The sequence below is a fragment of the Phocoena sinus genome, chromosome 19, assembly GCF_008692025.1.
Source record: "Phocoena sinus isolate mPhoSin1 chromosome 19, mPhoSin1.pri, whole genome shotgun sequence".
In the NCBI taxonomy this organism is placed as follows: Eukaryota; Metazoa; Chordata; class Mammalia; order Artiodactyla; family Phocoenidae; genus Phocoena; species Phocoena sinus.
In genome coordinates, this window is record NC_045781.1 from 25941584 (window position 1) to 25963522 (window position 21939).

Here is a 21939-nt window from a genome sequence, read left to right on the forward strand (position 1 = left end):
GGCCCAACCGCTCCGCGGCATGTGGGGTCTTCCCAGACTGGGGCACGAACCCGTGTCCCCTGTATCGGCAGGCGGACTCTCAACCACTGCACCACCAGGGAAGCCCTGTGTCACTTATTTTTAATGTTACCTTACAATCATATTTGTTAATTATGGTTACATCCCAATATGGCAAATTGGACGATACCTGTGAGATTAAGAGAAGGAGAAAAAGTCTTGAGAACATTTTTCTCACAGATTGAAAATACGGACAGGAATTTGTTAGGTATAATGAAGGAAATTCGTACGGAATTATTAAATACTAGAAAGAGTTGGGAGAGGATGTGAGTAATAGACTTGTACTCACGGTGTTTTTTGTGATTATTTTTATCAATTCAGGTACACTTTTTAGTAGGATATGAATGTTCTAGCATAAGTTTCTCTTACGCTGTGCTTGTAAATTCTGGGAAATTCTATTTGATATCCATTAGTTAGACAAACGTTACTATGTTGTTTAGACAAACACTTACTGAACATTTACCATGTGAGAAGTTAGAGCCAGTGTAAAACATGTGGGTCCCTCGGGATAGCTAGAAATAAAGCACATCTTTAAACCATTATTCTTTAAATATTCAGAACTTGTTTAGAGAAGAGGTTGTGGGCTGAGTGGAGGGAAGGTTGGAGAAAGAGGGCCACTGGTCATTGGGGTTAGTTTCCTCTTGCTTTAGGTCATTTGGGCCTTAAACTTGGCAAAAGTCATTTAGGCCTGTCGCTCCTTAGATGGCAGTCTAGGGAGCATCTTGTTTACTTGGGGCAGGCTGCCTAGTGATTGCACCGCCAGCTTCTCCCCCTGCCTCTGTCTGTCTTCCAGTTGGCTTGTGCAAGCATTCATTCCAAACCCCTCTAGTGCACTCCTTGAAAGGAAAGTTCTGGCAAATGCAATAGTGTTCATCTCCTATTTCTGATGACATTTCGCATGCTGTCCATATTGGTGCTCAGGGCAGCTGTCTGACTGGGCCATCTCTTAATCTAGCTCCATGAACAGCACTTGTACAGTGCTGTTCATGGAGTACATTTTTATAATTAATATAAAAATCTCCATTTTGGAGGGAATTCTTGCATACCCATAAAATGACAAAAGAACAGTTAAAAAAAATAGACTTTCTGTCTACAGAAAGGCACACAGGAATTCAAATCGAATATTTAAATGCTCAGGGAATGTGAAGTGACTAGAGCAAGCTAGGGTTAATTAGGGGCAGATTTCTGGCTGAAACAGTGTATGATTAATACATCTACCTATGTAGATAGATTGTTATTATATAGATAAGTATTGTCCAGTGAAATATGACAAATGCTTTTGATCCCTTGCTCATCCATGGGTTTACTATGGCTTGATTGTTCTTGGATCTCATTTGTTGGAGGATCTTTTTATGGAAAATACAGACTTTCATATTTATGTTTTGTTGAGGAGGGTTTTAAAGTTTATTCTATTATTTAATTTCTAGGATAATCCTATTGGCAACTGGGATGGAAGATTTGATGGAGTACAGCTTTGTAGTTTTGCAAGTGTTGAAAGTACAATTCTCTTGCATATCAATGATATCATCCCAGGTATGTTTTCTTTGTGTTTTAAATATTATGAAGGCAGAGCTTCTAAGACATATTTAGTTATGAGGATGTAAATATAAGCTTCAAGATGCATTTTTGGAACTTGACTTTTATATTATGGAATTGTTATTACATAGAATATCCTTCCTTACCCCCAAATAAAAACAATATTTAAAGATTTGCATTTCTAAAAGTATGTGAGTGTGGGGTAGCATTTATCCATTATTGTTCACTTTTTCATTACGTTTCCCTTCTAAGTGGGTGAAAAAAAAACCCTTCCTGATAATTGCAAGGGTCAGAAAATGTAATAAACTGCTACCTGTTTGAGTGAGAGCCTGGTTTAAACTAGAAGCCTTTAAGCAGAAGTTGGTCATTTAATATAATCTAATATACTGTGGAGAGGCTTCTTGCTGGATGCCCTACGATGTCCCTTCCAGTTTTGAGAATGGCGTAATTGATCAGGCTTCATGACTCTGTAGTCAGAAACAGATCACTCAACTTTTACATCTTAAAAATAATCTTAAGCAACCTATTATTTTACCCTAAACAAGTAGCACCTAATGGCTGCTGTCAACTAATTGATAAATTCCTAGTGATAGCAGCATCAACATCACCTTCTCCCTGCTCCTAGTAGAATTCCAATTATCAGCTAGTCTGTTGGTAGTCATGGAACTAACAGAGGCAATCAGAGGTGGTGATTCTTATCGAGCATTGAAAGTCTGCATTCAGTAGCCACAAATTATGAATCTCTTAATTAGATTGGACATTAATTCTTAATTAGTTTCTATATTCTTGACAAACTTATAAGGTAGGTCTTAATTATCCCCATTTTGCTGATAAAGAACTGAGGATTAGATAGAGGTAAGATGGACTAGGATCAAGTAACATCCTAGTTGATTCTGGTAGAGCCAAAATTCAAATCCAGACTTGTCTGATTATAAAGCTCTGACCTTTTCAGTACCTCCTCACCCCAAATCCTGTGTGTGTACTTAGGATATGAAGCCCTGCATAGAAGAACATGATTCTCAGCCTCACATGTGTACTTGGGAATATTGTTTCCATGGAGATGTATTTTGTCTTTAATTCTTTAAAAGCTGAATTTTACTATAGCAAAGATCACAAATGAACAAAATGTTTTTTTTGCTTCCAGTGTTATTTCATTATTGTTGATTTTGACACATAGCACTTTTGAGATCCCCAAAACTCAAAAGGTAATTTCAGGTCCTCAGTTTCTTTTTTTGTAAAAATGAAGGGGCTAATACTAGGTGATCCTTGAGATTCCTTCTAGCCTGCCCTCTTTGTCCTTCCTGTTTCCCTGTTGGCTTGGCAAGTAATAAATGCTTGTTTTGCTGAGTTAGGAAATGCTTTCTATGTTAGCTTTTAGCCTTACAGCAAGAGTACATTAATTTAGTTGGAGGTATGGGATTCAAATGATAGCCTTACGTTGATTTTGCTTTGTAAACTCTGACATACTTGGTTTTCCTTGACTTCTTTAAAATCAGTTTTTAATTTCTTACACATTGGATTCTTGGCTGTTTCTTTGCTTCCCTTTGGAAACAAATGGTTTACATTCAGTGGAAAGTATACACGTGCTTTATATTTTACCTTGTAATATTTAATTTACCTTTTCATGACTGCTTATGGAAAAACACAATTTGTGATCTTATAAATCAAAATACTTTTTAATGTTACAATAAATGCTTATTGTTTAAAAAGCAGTTTTGTAAAAGGTTGTTCCTTCATCAAATATTATTAAAGACTTACTTAGGCTTCTTTTAGGTGTTGAGGATATAGTAGGAAGCAAAACAGGTAAAAGGTCTTCCCACATGGAGGTTTTATGCTAGTGAGTGAAGACAGACAATAAATAAGACATATGGTCAATTAGATGGTGATTGCATGGAGAATGACAAGGCAAGGTGGAAGGGGAGTGCTGGGTTGTGAGGGGTGGGATTTTTCTACTTTATCTAGGGTAGTCCTAGTGAGTCTCTCTAATGTGACATTTGAGCTCTTGACATGAAGGAGATTTGAGGGACTGGCCAGCTTGAGGAATAGCAAGGGGTTCATTGTGGCTTGAATGAGGGAGAGTGATAGGAGAGGTAGTGGAGCTGGACCAGGCAGGGCCAAGTGGGCTGGTGTATGGATTCTTGGCTTTACTCTGAGGGAGATGGGGAGCTCAGGTGGGTTTTGAGTGAAGGACAACTTAACCCTAACTTACATTTTTAAATGATCGCTTTGGCTGCGTGTTAGAAGGCAGAAACGGAAATCAGGAGGAGGACTGTTGCAATTATCCATATGAGAGATAGAGGATGGTGGCTTGGATTGAGGTGGTATATTGGGGTGGTATATAATATATTGTTTAGCCTGTTTTTAAGCTTAGTATAAACAGAGTCACAGTGATTGTATTCTTTAATGCTTGCATCATTTACTTAAAGTGTATTTTGAGAGTCTTTCCTGTAGATGATGGTATTAGTAGTCTGTTCACCCTCACTGCTTCATAGTATATTTCATTGTGTGAATACTTCGTGATTTAATAACCCATTCTAATGTGAATGGATGTTTGGGTTTTGCGTATTTCCGTATCCTCTTCACCACCTGGTACTGATTAATATTTTTGCCAATCTGATGCCTTTGGGAAATGGTATTCTCAAGGTGGTTTTAATTTGTAGTTTCCTGATTACAAGTAGGGTTGAATAACTTTTCATATGTTTATGGAACATTTGTGTCTTCTGTTAAACACCTGTTTGTGTCTTTGCTCAGTTTTCTGTTGATTTGTTTGTCTATTTATTGATTTATGAGTTCTCTATTTTAAACTTTTAATAAAATATTTTTTCAACATTTTATTATGAAATTTCAAACATATGGAAAAGTTGAAAGAATTTTATACTGAACATCCCTATTCCTATGACCTAGAGTCTACACTTAATATTTTTGTACTTGCTTTATCATCTATTTATCCATCCCTCTATCCATGCACTGATCCACCATTTTTTTAATGCATTTCAAAATAAGTTACAGACATCAGTACACTTCCTCCTAAATACTTCAGCGTGCATATAATTAGCTAGAGATAAGTATTTAGGGTTTTTTTTCCTTTTGAGATAAAAGACATACATGTAATGAAATATACATTGTATCATTTGAGTTTTGACCAGTACAAATACCCTTGAGTTTAGTAACTATCAAGTTACTAAAATAATTTTTAATAAGAAATGCATTCACATAGCTCAAGTCAAAATAATGAAACAGTATAGGAGGGTATCTTGTTTCCATTTCTATCCCCTCTGCTCCAGTTGCCCCCTCACTCCTCTCCTTGCCTCCCATTAGTAACTATTTTTTTTAAGTTTCTTGTCTATCTTTCCAGAGTTTCTTTACACAATATAAATACATAGTCTTTCTTCCCTTTTTAGGCATGAAGCTTAGTATTTACGCTGTTCTGAACGTGCTTTATTCTCTTCACTCTATATCTTGGAGCTCTTTGTATATCTGAATAGAGAGGTTCTTCTCATTATTTACAGTGTTTATTTTTCCATTGCGTTGTGGTTCCATAATTTATTGATTCATATTGATGGATATTTGGATTGTTTCTAATTTTTTACTATTACAAACAATGCTGCATAGCCTTGTACATATATATTTTCCACATGTGCTTAACTTATCTATAGGATAAATTCCCAGAAGTGGGATTGTTTGGTGAAAAGCTGCATACATTTGTATCGTTCTAGATACTGCTAAACTGCTTTCAGTAGTGGATATAACAATTTATTTCCTACCAGCAGAGTGTGAAGGTGATTTTTTTTTATTTCATTTTTTATTTTTTTATTGAAGTATAGTTGATTTACAGTGTTGTGTTTCTGGTGTACAGCAAGGTGATTCAGTTTTACATATATATATATATATATATATATATATACACACGTGTGTGTGTGTTTGTGTGTGTGTACACACACTCAAATTCTTTTCCATTATGGTTTATTACAGGATACTGAATATAGTTCCCTGTGCTATACAGTAGGACCTTGTTGTTTATCTATTTTATATAGTAGTTTGTTTCTGCTAATCCCAAACTCCTAATTTACCCCTTCCCCACCCCCTTTCCCCTTTGGTAACCATAAGTTTGTTTTCTATATCTTGTGAGTCTGTTTCTGTTTTGCAAATAAATTCATTTGTATAATATTTTAGATTCTACAAATAAGTGATATCATATGATATTTGTCTTTGTCTGAGACCTAGAGATTATCATACTAAGTGGCTTACTTCACTTAGTATGATAATCTCTAGGTCCATCTGTGTTGCTGCAAATGGCATTATTTCATTCTTTTTTATGGCTGAATAATATTCCATTGTATACATATACTGCATCTTCTTTATCCTTTCACCTGTCGATGGACATTTGGGTTGCTTCCATGTCTTGGCTATTGTAAATAGTGCTGCTGTGAATATTGGAGTGCATGTATCTTTTTGAATTAGAGTTTTCTTCAGATACATGCTTACGAAGGATTGCTGGATCATACGGTAGCACTATTTTTAGTTTTTTTTTTTAAATATTTATTTATTTATTTGGTTGCACCAGGTCTTAGTTGTGGGAGGCAGCACGTGGGCTCCTTAGTTGTGGCATGCAAACTCTTAGTTGCGGCATGCATGTGGGATCTAGTTCCCTGACCAGGGATCGAACCCGGGCCCCCTGCATTGGGAGCGTGGAGACTTATCCACTGCAGTGCCAGGGAAGTCCCTCTATTTTTAGTTTTTTAAGGAACCTCCACACTGTTTTCCGTAGTGGCTGCGACAGTTTACATTCTCATCAACAGCATAGGAGGGTTTCATAAGGGGGATTTTTTTATAGCCTTGTCATAGATTTTTTTTCCAATCTGATAGGTGAAGGCTATATTTCAGTATAGTTTTAATTTGCATGTCTGTGATGAATGTGGTTGAGCATCCTTTTGTATGATTAAGAGAAATTTGTATTTCTCTTTCTGTGGACTGTTTATACATATTTATTGTCTATTTTAAAAAGTTGGATTATCGTTTTTTTTTCTTACCAATTTCTTCTTTATGTGTTAGGGTTGTAAACTCTTTTGTGATATGAGATGCAAACGTTCCTGTTTCATTTGTCCCTAACCCTCATTTGTCATTAGTGTTTTTAATTGTTTGCTTATCTGATTGTCCTCATTTTTAAACATTGTGATAAAATTTATGTAATAAGATTTACCATTTTAACCATTTTTAAGTGTACAGTCAATGGCATTAAGTATATTTACAATGATGTGCAACCATCACTGCCATTTCCAGACCTTTTTCATAATCTCAAACAGAAACTCTATACCTATTTAGAAATAGCTCCTCATTTCTCTCTTCCCTCAGCCCCTGGTAACTTCTGTTCTCTACTTTCTGTCTTTATGTTTGCCTATTCTAGATACCTCATGTAAGTGGAAGCCATACAATATTTGTCCTTTGTATATAGCTTATTTCACTTAGTTTAATGTCTTTTGACTTTGCTTTAGGTGATCTTTGTCATGGCAGGATTTAAAATTTTTACGTAGCTGAATTTATCAAATTTGTTAGAGGCTTCTGGATTTTGTCATTCCAAGGTTATAAAGGAATTTCTCCATGTTTTCTTCTAGTACTCTTGTGGTTTTATTTTTTACATTTATTTCTTTGATCCATTTTTATTTTATATGGTGTATGATGTGAAATATGGATCTAATTTAGTTTCCACCCCCCTGCCCAGATAGTTACCCACTTGTCCCAACACCATTTATTAAAAAGTCCATCTTTTTCTTCCTCCTTTGAGATGCCACTTTCATCATACTGAACTCCCACATATACTTCAGTTATTTCTGGACTTTCTATTCTGTCTGTTCATGCTTCAGCACCACATTGTTTTTAATGATTCTTTATAATATGTTTTAATAAGAGCCCTAGTCCTGTCTCATTGCTCTTCTGAGTTTTCCTGTTATTCTGTATTGTCTTCTAAAAGTTTAATAGTTTTGCTTTTCACATTTAAGTGTATAATACACCTAGATTTTATTTTGTGTAGGATATGAGGTACATATACCCAATTTTCTCTACCACGCTTGCTGGGTATAAATCAAGTTTTAACATATGTATATATGGATCTCTTTCTGTGTTCTACTCTTTTTCTACATTAAGACCTCTAGGCCTTTATCAGCATAGCTTTAGCAGAAGTCTTACAGCTGTAAGAGTACATTTCCCTTCTTGTTCTTTTTTTTTTTTATAACTAAAAAGGTTTATTAAAATTAATAACCAGGTGTTTTAATTGACATCAGAAGAGCAAAACAATAAACCCTGAGCTTGTTCTTTTTCTTAATGAGTGTCTTGGCTGTGATTGGCCTTTGATTCTTCACTGTAAATTTAACAGTCAGCTTCTCAAATACTATGAGAGTTCTGTTGGGATTTTGATTGGAATTGCAGTTAAGCTGTGGAAGAATTTGAGGAAAATTGACATTTCTATTATATTGAAACTTCTAATACATGAACAATGTATAGCCTTTCATTTGTTTAATGTCTTTTTAGTAAAATTTTATAATTTTCTCCATTTCTTGCATGTATTCTGATACATTATAAAGTAAAACATATTTTCTAATAGTTTTTTGGTGATAAGTAGAAATATAGTCTACTTATAAAAACAGTTGTATTGAGATCTAATTCACATACCATGTAATTCACTAGTTTAAGCCATACAATTCAGTGTCTTGTAGTGTATTTACAGATATGTATAGTTATCACAACAGTCAATTGGAGAACATTTTCATCAACTCAAAAAGGAACCCTGTACCTTTTAGCTATAACTCCATTATCCCTTCATCCTCCTCAGTCCTAGGCAACCATCAGTCTACTTTCTGTCTCTGTATGTTTGCCTATTGTAGACATTTCATATGAATAGAATAATATAATCTGTGCTCTTTTGTGACTGACTTCTTTCACTTAGTATAATGTTTTCAAGGTTCATCCATGTTATAGCATATATCAGTACTTCATTCTTTTTTATGCCTGAATAATACTCCATTGTCGTAATATATCACATTTTGTTTATCCATTCATCTGTTGATGACACTTGGGTTCCCTCCATCTTTTGGCTATAATGTATAATGCTGCTACAAACATTCGTGTACAGGTTTTTGTGTGGATGTATGCTTTCATTTCTCCTGGGTATATATCTAGGAATGGAATTGCTGGGTCATATGGTAGCTCATGTTTAATCATTTATGGAACTGCTAGACTGTTTTCCAAAGTGGCTGCACCATTTCGCATTTTACAGCAATGTATGAGAATTCTGATTTCTTCATTTCTTTGTTGTTATTTGACTTTCTGATTCTAGCCATCCTAGTGGGTGTGAAGTAGTATCTCAGTTGACTTTTGCATGCTGAGTTTTGTTATAAACAATCTTATTAAAATCTTTTATTCACAGTTTATCTGTAGATTACTTTTTTAGTAGCAAGTCATTATCATCTGCAAATATTGTTTTACCTCTTCCTTCTAATCCTTATATCTTTCATTTTTAAAATATGGTTTTGTTATCCTAGTGTCCCTGTAAATATAATATTGGATAGACGTGGTGATAGGAGGCATCTTGGCCTTGCTCCTGATCTTAAAGTGAATGCTTTCAGCATTGCACTATGAAGTATGATGTTCATCATAGGATTTTATTGTTGTTGCTGTCATTTATCAGGTTATAGAAGTTACCCACTCTTCCCCATTTTCAAAGAGTTTTATCATGAGTGGGTATCGAATTTTTTTTTTTTTTGGCTGTGTTGGGTCGGGTCTTTGTTGCTGCACGCGGGCTTTCTCTAGAAGTTGCAGCGAGCGGGGCTACTGTTCGTTGCGGTGCATGGGCTTCTCATTGCGGTGGCTTCTCTTGTTGCAGAGCACAGTCTCTAGATGCATGGGCTCAGGAGTTGTGGCTCACGGGCTCTAGAGCGCAGGCTCAGTAGCTCTGGTGCGTGGGTTTAGCTGGTCCGCGGCATGTGGGATCTTCCCAGACCAGGGCTTGAACCCATATCCCCTGTGTTGGCAGGCGGATTCTTAACCACTGCGCCACCAGGGAAGTCCCTAAATTTTATCAAACTTTTTTCTTTATATATTGAGATAGTCCTATGTTTCTTTTCTTTTAATCTGCTAATTTTCTAATATTAAATTAGCCTTACATTCCTGATATAGGTCCACTTTTATCATGAGTCATGTATTGCTTGGTCCAGTTTGCTAATTTTTGCATGTTTCAAAATTAAAGAACAAATTTGCATTGCATGTTTAAAAATTTTTTTACATAGTGCCCTGGAATGGGCTTGCCTCAGGAAGGGCCTGTTCCTTGGAAAGTGTTGGAGTAAAATTTAAAAAAAAAAAAAATTAAAAATGCATGTGTTTAAATTAAAAAAACATTTTTGTTTGGTAAAGTACATATGGCATAAACTTACCATCTTAACCATTTTTACATGTACAGTTCAGTGGTATTAAACACATTCATAATTTTGTATAACAGTCATCACCATCTGCCTCCTTAATGCTTTTCATCTTGTAAAACTCTGTATCCATTAAGCAGTAAACGCCCATCTCTCCCCTACCCTCAGCCTCTGGCAACTGCTGTTCTATTTCCTGTCTCTATGATTTGGATTACTCTAAGTACTTCATTTAAGTGGAATCGTACACTGTTTCTTTTTTAATGATTAGCCACTCCACCCCGCCACTCCATGGTAACCACCACTCTACTCTCTGTTTTTCTGAGTTTGTCCTTTTCAGATTCCACATATAAATGAGATCATACAGTATTTGCCTTTTTCTTCAAAAAATTAAAAATAGAATTACCCTACAATCCAACAAGCCCACTTCTGGATGTATATCCAAAGGAAATGAAAACAGGATCTCAAAAAGATGTCTGCACTCCCATGTGCATTACAACATTATTTACAGTAGCCAAGGTATGGAAACAACCAAAATGTCCATCAACGGATAAATGGATAAAGAAGATGCTGTGGAATATTATTTGGCCATGAGAAAGAAGGAAATCCTGCCATGTATGACAATGTGGTTGGACTATGCGGGCATTATGCTAAGTGAAATCAGGCAGACAGAGAAAAACAATCTTGCCAGAGGATTCTCACTTTCATTTATTCAAAAAACCATCTTTTGGATTTCTTAATCCTTTCTAGATATATTGATTTTCTGTCTCAGTAATTTTAAAAATTATTTTTTCTTTGTCTTTTTGTGGATTTATTCTATTTTTTTCTAAACTGTTTAGTTTGAATGCTTATTAGCTTGTTAATTTTTAGTCTTTTTTTCTAGTGTAAAGCATCTAAGGCTATAGATTCTCTCTGTGTACCCAACTACCTACATTCCATAAAATTTGATATATAGTTATCTTGTTACCATTAAATTTGAAGTGTTTTGTAATTTCCTTCATGAGTTTTTTAATGTAATTCATCAACTATTTTAAAATGTACTTTAAAAATTTTCAGGTGTCTGTTTTTATCGTTATTAATTTTCAATTTGATTGATATGGTGAGAGAATATGATACTAATCCTTGACATTTGTTGAGGCTGGCTTTATGGCCTAGTACGTGATCAATTTTCAGAAATGTTCTGTGTGTACTTGAAGAGAATGTGTTTTCTTCAATTGTAGTTGCATGTAGTTCATGCATATTTTATATGTCCCTTAGGTCAAGCTAATTTATTATGCTATTCAAATTTTATGTACCATTACTGAGTTTTTAATTGTGAGGTCTAACAGTTACTGAACAAGGGATATTAAAACATCCTCATATGATGATGGATTTGTTAATTTCTTCTTAATCTATAAGTGTTTCCTTTAATTTTGAAATTGTTATTTGCTACATACAAGTTTAGAATTTTTATGTACCTAGAATTTAGAATTGTTGTATCTTCTAAGTGATTTCTCATTATGTGGTGACTGCCTCCATCTCCAGTAATTTTTTCTTGCCTTAAATTCTGTTTTGTATGATATAGATAGGTTTTCTTTTGGTTAGTATTTTCCAGGTATGTCTCTTTTTCATCATTTATGTTTTAGTTATGTCTCTTATAATCACATATAGTTGGTTTCTTAATATAGTTTGACAATTTTTATATTTTAACTGAAGATTTTAATCTATTAATAGTTATCATTGCTGACAGTTAGATTTGTTTCTACCATCTTGTGTGTTTTCTATTTGTCCTACTTTATCTGCCCTATCCCCAATGTGTTTTTTTGGATTGAGATGTTTCCCCCCGCCCCACCTTCTTTACTCCATTTTCCCACTCTATCCCACTTGTTTTCTTTTAGACAGCATGTCATTTTTTAAAAAAATCCATTCTGATGATCTCTGTCTTTTTGTTGTTGTGTTTAATCTATTAACACTTAAAGTAATTTTTGTTTTTTATGTTTTCTATTTGTCCCTCTGTTTTTCATTCTTCTTATAGTCATTTTCTACCTTTTTGGTAGATTATTTGAAAACTTTTAAGAATTATATGTTAATTAATCTATTGGTTTTTAAGCTATATTTCATTGTAATATTGCTTTTGGTGGTTTCTCCAGGGATTATAGTATATATCCTTAATGTTTTAGTTTAGTTCGGGTTAATATTGTGCCAATTATATACGTCAGTATAAGGTGTAGAAACCTTGTAACCATGTAAATCTAGTTACCTCTTCTTCATTATTTATGCTATTAATTGTCATGTACATTACATCTATGTACTTTAAAAATGCACAAGAAAATGTTATATTTTTTTGTTGAAATAATCATTTATATTTTAAAGAATTAAAAGATCTGTGCATCTGTTTATCATTTTCCTTCATCCTGAAGAACTTCTTGTGGTGTTTGTTGAAGTGAAGTCTTCTAGAAATGAATTTCTCTTAATTTTCTTGGTCTGAGAATGTCTTTATCTTGCCTTCATATTTGAAGGATATTTTGGGTATATATAGAACTCTGCTATAAAGTTGGTTTTCTGTGATTTTCTGGCCTTCATAGTTTCTGATGAAAAGTCATCAGTAGCCTGAATCATTGTGACCCTGTATGTAATGTAATATGTTGTTTTTCTCTGTGTGCTTGGAAGACTTTATATTTGGCTTACAGCATTTAACTATGATGTGCCTAGAATGATTTTCTTCATCTTTATCCTGGTTGGCATTTGCTAAACTTCTTGGATTTGTAAATTTATATTTTTAACAAAGTAGGAAACATCTAGTCATTTTTCCTTCAAATGTTTTTTCTGTTCCTTTCAGTGTTCTCTCTTTCTGTACCTTCAATTTGATATATGTCAAAATTTTTGGTATTGTCCCTTATCCTTAAGGTTCTGTTAATTTTTTTCAAATTTTAGTCCCTCTGTTCTTTAGATAATTCTATTGTTGTACCTTCAATTTTATTCACTTCCCCCTCTTTTATCCGCATTGTGCTTTTAACACATCCAATACATTATGTTTTGAGATATTGTATTTTTAAGTTTTTAAAAGTATTTTAAGACTTTCCAAACAGTTCCTTTTTTTGTTTCTCTAGTTTTTATTTCTCTGATGAGATATTCCTATCTTCTCCTTCCCTGTAAGCATATTTTTCTTTACTTCATTAAGCACAGTTATAATAGCCTCTTTACAATTCTTATCTGCCAGTTACAACATCAGAATCATCCATGCATTGGTATCCATTGCAGTTTTTTCTTTTTAGACGGTCACAGTTTACTGTTTGTTTTTTTTTTTGGTATGTTAAGCAATTTTTTAAGTTTTTTGTTTTGTTTTACTTTTACTTTTTTTTTTTTTTTTTTACGTTACACGGGCCTCTCACTGTTGTGGCCTCTCCCGTTGTGGAGCACTGGCTCCAGATGCGCAGGCTCAGCGGCCATGGCTCACGGGCCTAACCGCTCTGCGGCATGTGGGATCTTCCCGGACCGGGGCACGAACCCGTGTCCCCTGCATCGGCAGGCAGACTCTCAACCACTGCGCCACCAGGGAAGCCCTTACTTTTAGCATTAGTACAAAACCTTCATAAGAAGGTCATTTTAGTTGTAAGCCAGTAGTAGTTCTCCACCTGTGGTGATTTTGCCCACAGAAGACATTTTGCAATGTCTGGAGACATTTTTGATCAACGCATCTGGGGTAGGAGTACTGCTTGAATCTAGGGGAGAGAGACAGAGATGCTGCTAGACATCCTACAATGCAGCAGGCAGCCCTCCACAAAAAAAGATCTGGTCTGAAATGTTAGCCTTGCTGAGGTTGAGAAGCCCTGTCCTAATAAGCAAATTCTGTGAGTTATGCTAATTGTATAATGTTAACTTGCTGGATAGCTAAGGGGAATCCCTTGTAAAATCAATTTTCTTTCATTATTTATTCTTACAGGAATAATCAACTCTATGCTAATATTGTCTCACCAGAACCACATGGATAAATGTAATTTAACTTGTCTTACCAAATCAAATAAATATCTCTGTGGGTATTTCTTTTTCTTTCTTTCTTACCTTTTTTTTTTGTTTTAAATGTCCAAAGGGTACTTTTGAAAGCTCAAAACCTTATTAGTATAACCATCCTTTTTACGTACCTTAATTGAATTTCTTTGAATTTTCCATTTTACAACTAAATATAATTCATTATATCAAGTAAGTTGGGAGGCTGGGGAAATCATTAGTTCAGTATTATAATTTAAGAAAGAAAAAGATACCTGAAATATGAGGTTGGCTTATGTATAATTAATTGTGTTTTTCTCAGTTTGCCATAGAATAAAGATTTGAAATGCCCCCACCCCCCTTTTTTCCAACTCCAGAGCTGTATTTCTTTCTGTATACTTTTTCCATATCTCGATTTGGTTTGAAATGTAAATGATCTTGGGTTCTACATAGCACTTAAGAAGAAAAGAAAAGAAAAAGCTACCATTTCTATTTTTCATGTGATGGAATTATATATAACCTCACAAAGAATTCATCTTTAGTAGTATTTATCTTCAAAAACATTTACAATTACATTTTATTTAAGTAGTGATGTAAGATTAAAATAATCAAAATTAGTTACATGAATCTCTTAGGAATCACTTGTCAGGCAAACTTTGATCTTATAGATCAGTGGCAATCATTGTCATTGTTACTGGCTCTCAGAGCAGTATGACAGGCAAGGCAAAGAATGCTTTTTTTTTTCTTTTAAACCTTGATTTTCATAAACCATGAATAGAAGATAATTAGGAATGATACCAGCTTTTATTACATAATACACCAATTATACTTTTTTGCCAACAAAATAAAGCCTGCAAATAGACTTTAAAAAGCAAAGTTGTCTAAACAAAAATTAATTTCATTTATTTAAATAGGTCTTCATCTATATTTCATGTCATCATTAACACCCATTTCTTGAGAAAGAAGAAAATAGTCATAATCTCATTTAGTTTCTTAGTTTTTTTTCTTGCCCTATTACCTTCACTCGTAGGACAAAATTATTTACAGCATTAAAAATTTTTTTGCAAGTGGTTGAACAGTTGATGAGATTAGGAAAGAATTCATCCTATTCAGTTGCTTGTTACAGTAGGCTTCTGAAGAATACCATTGACTAAAAATGCAGGAGTCTTCAACCTGTTAAGAGTTTTTCATCTCTTCATTACTGTTTTTTTTTAATTTTTTAATTAATTTATTTGTTTTTGGCTGCGTTGGGTCTTGGTTGCTGTGCACGGCCTTTCTCTAGTTGTGGCGAGCCGGGGCTGCTGTTCATTGTGGTGCCTGGACTTCTCATTGCGGTGTCTTCTCTTGTGGTGGAGTATGGACTCCAGGCATGCGGGCTTCAGTAGTTGCAGCACACGGGCCCTAGAGAGTGCGGGCTTCAGTAGTCGTGGCGTGTGGGCTCAGTAGTTGTGGTGCGCAGGCTCTAGGGTGCTCCGGCTTTCAGTAGTTGTGGCGCGTGGGCTCTAGGGTGCAGGCTCAGTAGTTGTGGCACACTGGCATAGTTGCTTCGCGGCGTGTGGGATCTTCCTGGACCAGAGATGGAACCTGTGTCCCCTGCATTGGCGAGCAGATTCTCAACCACTGTGCCATCAGGGAAGTCCCGTTTGTTACTGTTTTAAATGTTAAAAACCTCAAACATATCTAATTTGACATTATATTCAGGTTCTTAAACCTGTTGTGATAAAGCATATCAATTGGTGCCTCCCCTAAATTTCTGCTTTTTTTAGTCCAGTCTGTGTTGTCTTTTTTAGTTTTGGGGGTTAGGAATGTAATACTAATTTTGTTTTTCAGATTATGTAGTACATTCATGTTCGCACAGAATTTTCAAAGGGTGTATGAGACCTTTTCCTCCTAGCATTGCCCCCCAACTACCTAATTATCTTCTGCATCCTTCTTGATTAATTCGTTTCTTTGTTGTTCAGTGTTTGCATATTTTATACACTTTTTTGTACCTTCTTTTTATAATCTTAACAATTTTAGTGAGTTTTAACTGACATACAGTAAACTGCACATATTGTAAGTATATAGTTTGTTATGTTTTAACGAATGTGTAGACCAGTGAGACCTTTACCGCAGTCAAGATAGTGAGCATGTCCATCACCCCGAGGTGTATGCCCCTTGTGTTTGCTTCCTTCCATCTGCGTGTCCCATCCTCCAAAATCTAGGCAACCATTGATCTTTTTTCTGTCAGTATACGTTTGTTCACATTTTCCTAGAATTTTATATAAATGGAGTAACTCAGGATGTATTCTTTTTTTTTTTGGTCTGATTTATTTCATTCAACGTAATTATTTGTTGACTCATCCACGTGTCCCTTTTGTTGCTGAGAAGTATTCCATTCTGTAGTGAGAAATAATATATATATATTATATATGAATAATACATATTATATATGTATAATATATATATATGCATTATATATATTATACGTGTGTATAATGTATATATAATATATATAAATGTGTAATATATATGTGTGTCTGCCCCTGAGTCTTGCTAATGTTTGGTCTTTGACCCAGGTTCCTGACACAGAGCTCCTAAAATCCTTTGGAATTTTCTGGGTGATAGAAGTGTCTTTTGTTCTTATGAGGTGATTCTTAGTGGGCTCCTGGATGGAGGGCTGGTCACTACAGAGACCAAGCCATGATTAGAACTTTCAGCCACAGCCCCATCCCCTGGAGAGGGGAGAGGAGCTGGAAATTGAGTTAATAATCAAGCATGCCTATCTGATGAAGTCTCCATAAGCATTCCCATAGTATGGGGTTTTGAGAGCTTGCAGGTTACCGCAAAGCTTACGGTCTTTTGGGACTGAGCCCTTAACTTGTGGGATTTGCCGCTAACCCCAGGTAGATAGCGTCAGAACCAAGCTGAATTGTAGGACACCCAGCTGGTGTCACAGCTTAGTGTGGGAAAACTCCTCACACATTTGGTGGCCAGAAGTGTCAAAATTGTTGTGGGCATGAGAACAAAGGGAAAGACAGCGTGTTTTCCCTATAGGCGTAAGGATATACCATTTTGTTTTTTCATTCACTTGTTGGTGGATATTTGGCTTGTTTCTACTTAGTTTGTGTCTATTATGAATAATGCTGCTATGAAAATTCATGTATAAGTCTTCGTATGGACATAGGTATTCGTTTCTCTTGGGTAAATATACCCAGATGTGGAATGGCTGGTACTATTGTAGGTGATTGTTGAACTTTAAAAACAAAACAAAACAACAGCAACCTGCCAAATGGTCTTTCCAAAGTGGTTATGCTATTTTACATTCCCAGCAGCAGTGTGTGAGAATCCCAGTTTTTGCATGTCCTTGCCAGCGCTTGGTATGGTCAGTCTTATAAATTTTAGCTATTCTAATAGCTATATAGTGGCATCTAGTTGTAGCTTTAATTTTCATTTTCCTGATGGCCAGTGATGTTGAACATCTTTTTATGTGCTTATTTGTCATCTGTATATCTTCCTTGTGGAGTATCTGTGCAGATCTTTGGCCAATTTCTTGTTAATTTATTTTTATTATTGGGTTTTGAGAATTCTTATAAGTCTGAATATAAGCCCTTTGTCAGATATATGATTTAAAAATATTTGAGATTATTATATATTTGCATGCAGTTGTAAGAAATAACACAGAGAGATCTTGTGTACCCCTTACACAGTTTTCCCCAAAGGAACATCTTATACAACTACGGTGTAAGATCACAGCCAGGGTGTTGACATTGATATGGTCAATATACAGAACATTCCCATTACCACAAGGATACTTCATGTGGCCTTTTTATTGTCACACTGCCCGTCTTGTCCCCAGCCTCTCCTTAACCCTGGCATCCACTAATTTGTTCTTCATTTCTACAGTTCTGTCATTTCAAGAATCCTTTTGAGCTTGGCTTTTTTCACTCAGCATAATCCTCTAGGGATTCATCCATGCTGTGTGTGTCACTGGTCTGTTCCTTTTTATTGCTGAGTTACAGTCCATGTTACGGCTGTTCCACTATTTGTTTAACAGTTTACCCATTGAAGGACATCTGATTTGTTTCCAGTTTTTAGCTGTTATAACTAATGCTTATAAACATTTGTGTAGAGTAAACACAAGTGAACTAAGTCTTCATTTCTCTGGTATAAATATCCAGGTGTGCAACTTCTGGTCATGTGGTATTTGCATGCTTTTTAAGAAACTGCCACACTTTCCCAGAGTGGCTGTACCATTCTGCATTACCATCAACAATCTGTGAGTGATCCAGTTTTTCCACATCCTCACCACCATTTGGTATTGTCACTATTTTTTATTTGAGCCATTCTGAGATGTGTGTAGTCACATCTCACTATGGTTTTCATTGAATTTCCCTGATAGCTCATGATGTTGAATATCTATTTTCATGTACTGATTGCCATTTATGTATCTTCTTTAGTGAATTTTGTTTTCATCTCTTTTGCCCATGTTTTCATTGGATTTTTTGCTTTTTTACTGTTGAATTTTGAGAATTCTTTATATATCCTAGACGCTAGTCCTTTGCAAATATTTTTTTCCCAGTCTGTAGCTTATCTCTTCATCAAAGATTTTGATTTTTATGGAGTCCAGTGTTTCTGGCTGTTTTTGTATTTCCTCTCTGTTCCCTTCTTCTCTTGCTCTCTTCCTCTGTAGTTTGATGACTTTGTTTAGTGGTATGCTAATATTCCTTTCTCTTTATCTTTTATGTAAAAAGTTTTCTATTTTTCATTTTTTCCTAAGTGTGTTTGTAATTGCTTATTGAAGCATTTTTACCATGATTGCTTTACAGATCTTTGTCAGATGACTCTAACATCTCTGTCATCTCAGTGTTGGCATTTATTGACTGTCTTTTTAAATTCTTTCTGGCATCTTCCTGGCTCTTGGTATAATGAGTGATTTTTATTTGAAACTTGGACAGTTGGGTATTATATTCTGAGAGTCTAGATCATGTTTAAACTTTGTTTTTGCCGCGTCAAGGGGTGTGTGTCACCTCATTATGGTCAGGTGGAGGCAGAAGTCCAGATTCCCCGCTTGGCCTTTGTTGGAGTGGGTGTGGCCGCTGTGTTTGGTTGCAATAGAGTGATTATTGTCTAAAAGTTTCTGTCTAACTAGGGTTTGTCTTTTCTCATTCTTTGACTAATGAGAGGATACCTTTGTTGGGAGTTTCTTTTGTCTCTCCCCATTGGCATTTCCAGGTTGCTGCCTTCTTCAGCTCTAAGTCTGGGATATATGAGGCAATAAGAAAACCCAGGGAAATCGCGTGTCACTCCTTAGGTTCCGTGCTCCCTAGCTCATCTGCCTTCTCCTCTTTGCCTTTCACAGGCGTCTCAGTTTTGTTTTATATGTTACATCCAGAGTTTTTAGCTGTACTTATCAGGAGGAATAGGAAAAAGTACACCAACTTATCTTCCCAGAAGAGTAAGTTGCACCTTTTTAAAAAAGCTAACAGTAGATGGATCATAGGGATCATTTTATATTAGTACATAAATTGCATACTTAATCTTTTGCTTAAATTATTGCATTGTATTTCATTTTATAAATATCATTTTTTTTTAGATGTTGGGGGTAGGAGTTTATTAATTTATTAATTTATTTTTGCTGTGTTGGGTCTTCGTTTCTGTGCGAGGGCTTTCTCTAGTTGTGGCAAGCGGGGTCCACTCCTCATCACGGTGCGTGGGCCTCTCACTGTCGCGGCCTCTCTTGTTGCGGAGCACGGGCTCCAGACGCGCAGGCTCAGTAGTTGTGGCTCACGGGCCTAGTTGCTCCGCGGCATGTGGGATCCTCCCAGACCAGGGCTCGAACCCGTGTCCCCTGAATTAGCAGGCAGATTCTCAACCTCTGCGCCACCAGGGAAGCCCCAAAATGTATCAGTATTTTGAAACCAGTCCCCTACTGATGGGCATTAAGGCTGTTTTCAGTCTTTTGCTATTATAAACAATGCTTCAGTGAGTAATGTCATATGTATGTTCCAGTTTGCATGTATCCAGTATAGCTAAAAGATTACTTATGTGTTCATTTGATAGAAGAGTCACTTGGTCCTGAAGAAAATTAGAGTATTTCATTTTAGAAAGATCTAATTGTGAAAAAGTCTCTCCTTGGATACGTGCTTACCTCTACCTTCCTATAACTTCCCTCATTGATTCTAGTTCTAACTGGGGATGAAGTTAGGACAAATCTAGCCCCTCTTCCTTGTAGCAACCCTCAGATATTCAAAGATGAGTGTCCTTGACACCTACATCTTCTGTCCTCCAGCCTAAATAGTTTGAGTCATTTTAGCCATTTCTCATATGGCATGCCTTCCAGATATTCTGAATAAGACCTGGTTTGTTAAAGACACCTTCACACTTGGACACCTAGAGGGGAACAGAATACCGTAGTCTGTATGTAGACTAATTATTGCAATAGAACAGGACTTTGGAAGAAAAGATTTTGGGACTGCCCTGTCACAGTTTGAATTATATTCCCAGAGACATGGTAATGCCTTCCTTGCATGGAGTTGGTAGTATTTCTTGACTAAATGAATGCACTTATAAACGAATGAATTAATGATTCCTGAACTTACGCTTGACTTAAATCCCCAATTTTGTTCACATGTACTTCTGCTTCTGATCTATATTTGTATGGTTGATTTGGGGGACACATGGCAGGACTTTACATTTGTCCCTGTTTAACTTCATGTCGTTAGAGCTATCCAGTCTTCCATTTTCAGATCATTTTGGATACTAATTCTGTCCTTTCATGTTTTGTCTCTCTCAATATCATGTCATCTGTAGATTTTTCTTGTGTGCCATCAATATACTTTTCTGAGTATTTAAATGGGATATATTATACTCATATTTACATTAAAATATTTATAAGATCTTAAAAAAAAGATAACTTCCTGGAAGTGGACTTGCTGGGTCAAAGGGTATGTGTACTTTACATTTTGATAGATAATGCCAAGTGACCTTCTGTAGAGATTGTCAGTCTGAATCACCCTGAATGTTGTCTGTATATGCAGGACTCCTCTCATATGAGACAATTAGAGCCCAAAAGGTTATTTTGAAGCACTAGATGACAGTATGCAACCCTGATGTTATCTCTATGGACCTTCCAGGATTTCTTGAACAATTTTTCATATAAAATTGTCTAAAATCTAAGGAAAATATTTACTCTGATCAGTAGTCTCACTGTAAGGAGGTTTTTGCTGTGTTGTTGTGTATAGTATGTTTGGTATTGGGTTTTATAATTCTTCATTCTACCCAAGTAAACTTACATTTTCTTCAGTAGATTTCTCCATGGATATTAAATTCTCATTTGGGTTTGAATTATGCTCTTGTGGCTGGTGATGTTAAGCAGTACATCAGTTAAGCAATTTTCTCAATTTAGTGGGTCATTCAAATCCACAGACATTTCTTGTGGTTTGTTATTGTTCACTGGTTTATTGTTATGATTTCCAACCCAAGTTTCTTCCAGGGATTTTTCTTTTTCTGATTAAATCAATAAGAGTGATGGGCAGGCTTCTAATTTTACCATTTTGAATGCACTCCTGCTGTGTATATATAATGGGTACTTTGGGCTTCATTTCTTTGCTCAACACCAGTGTCCATGGTGTTTTGTATATCAGTTGTTTATTCTTTTTTTATTGCTATGTAATATTCCATTGCATGAACAGATCACAGTTTGTTTATCCATTCTCCTGTAGAATGCATTGTTCCAGCTTTTGGTTATTACAAATAAGGCTGCTATGAACATTTTATACTTGCTGTTTGGTGGACATGTCTTGCTATCTCTTTTAATATCTTTTAATCAGGATTGTTTTAATCTCACAAAATTGCCTGCCAAATTTATTCCTTACTTTGTTTACTTTCTCATACTTGCCTTTTCCTGAGATGGTAATCTCTTAAAATTCATTTAAGATGGAAGACTTTGATTTTGGATCATGAATACAGTTGTGATAAGGGAAGAATTAGTTGG

General features: G+C 35.6%; 1 protein-coding gene across 4 annotated transcripts in view; it reads left to right on the top strand.

Annotated features, from left to right (window-relative positions):
• Positions 1 to 21939, top strand: part of CYLD (CYLD lysine 63 deubiquitinase) — a 62228-nt gene that overhangs the window by 9635 nt on the left and 30654 nt on the right. For all 4 annotated transcript variants that reach the window (XM_032612297.1, XM_032612298.1, XM_032612295.1 and 1 more), the window contains one exon: positions 1485 to 1590. In XM_032612297.1, coding sequence (XP_032468188.1) covers positions 1485 to 1590 — 106 coding nt within the window. The remainder of the gene's footprint in view (positions 1 to 1484; positions 1591 to 21939) is intronic.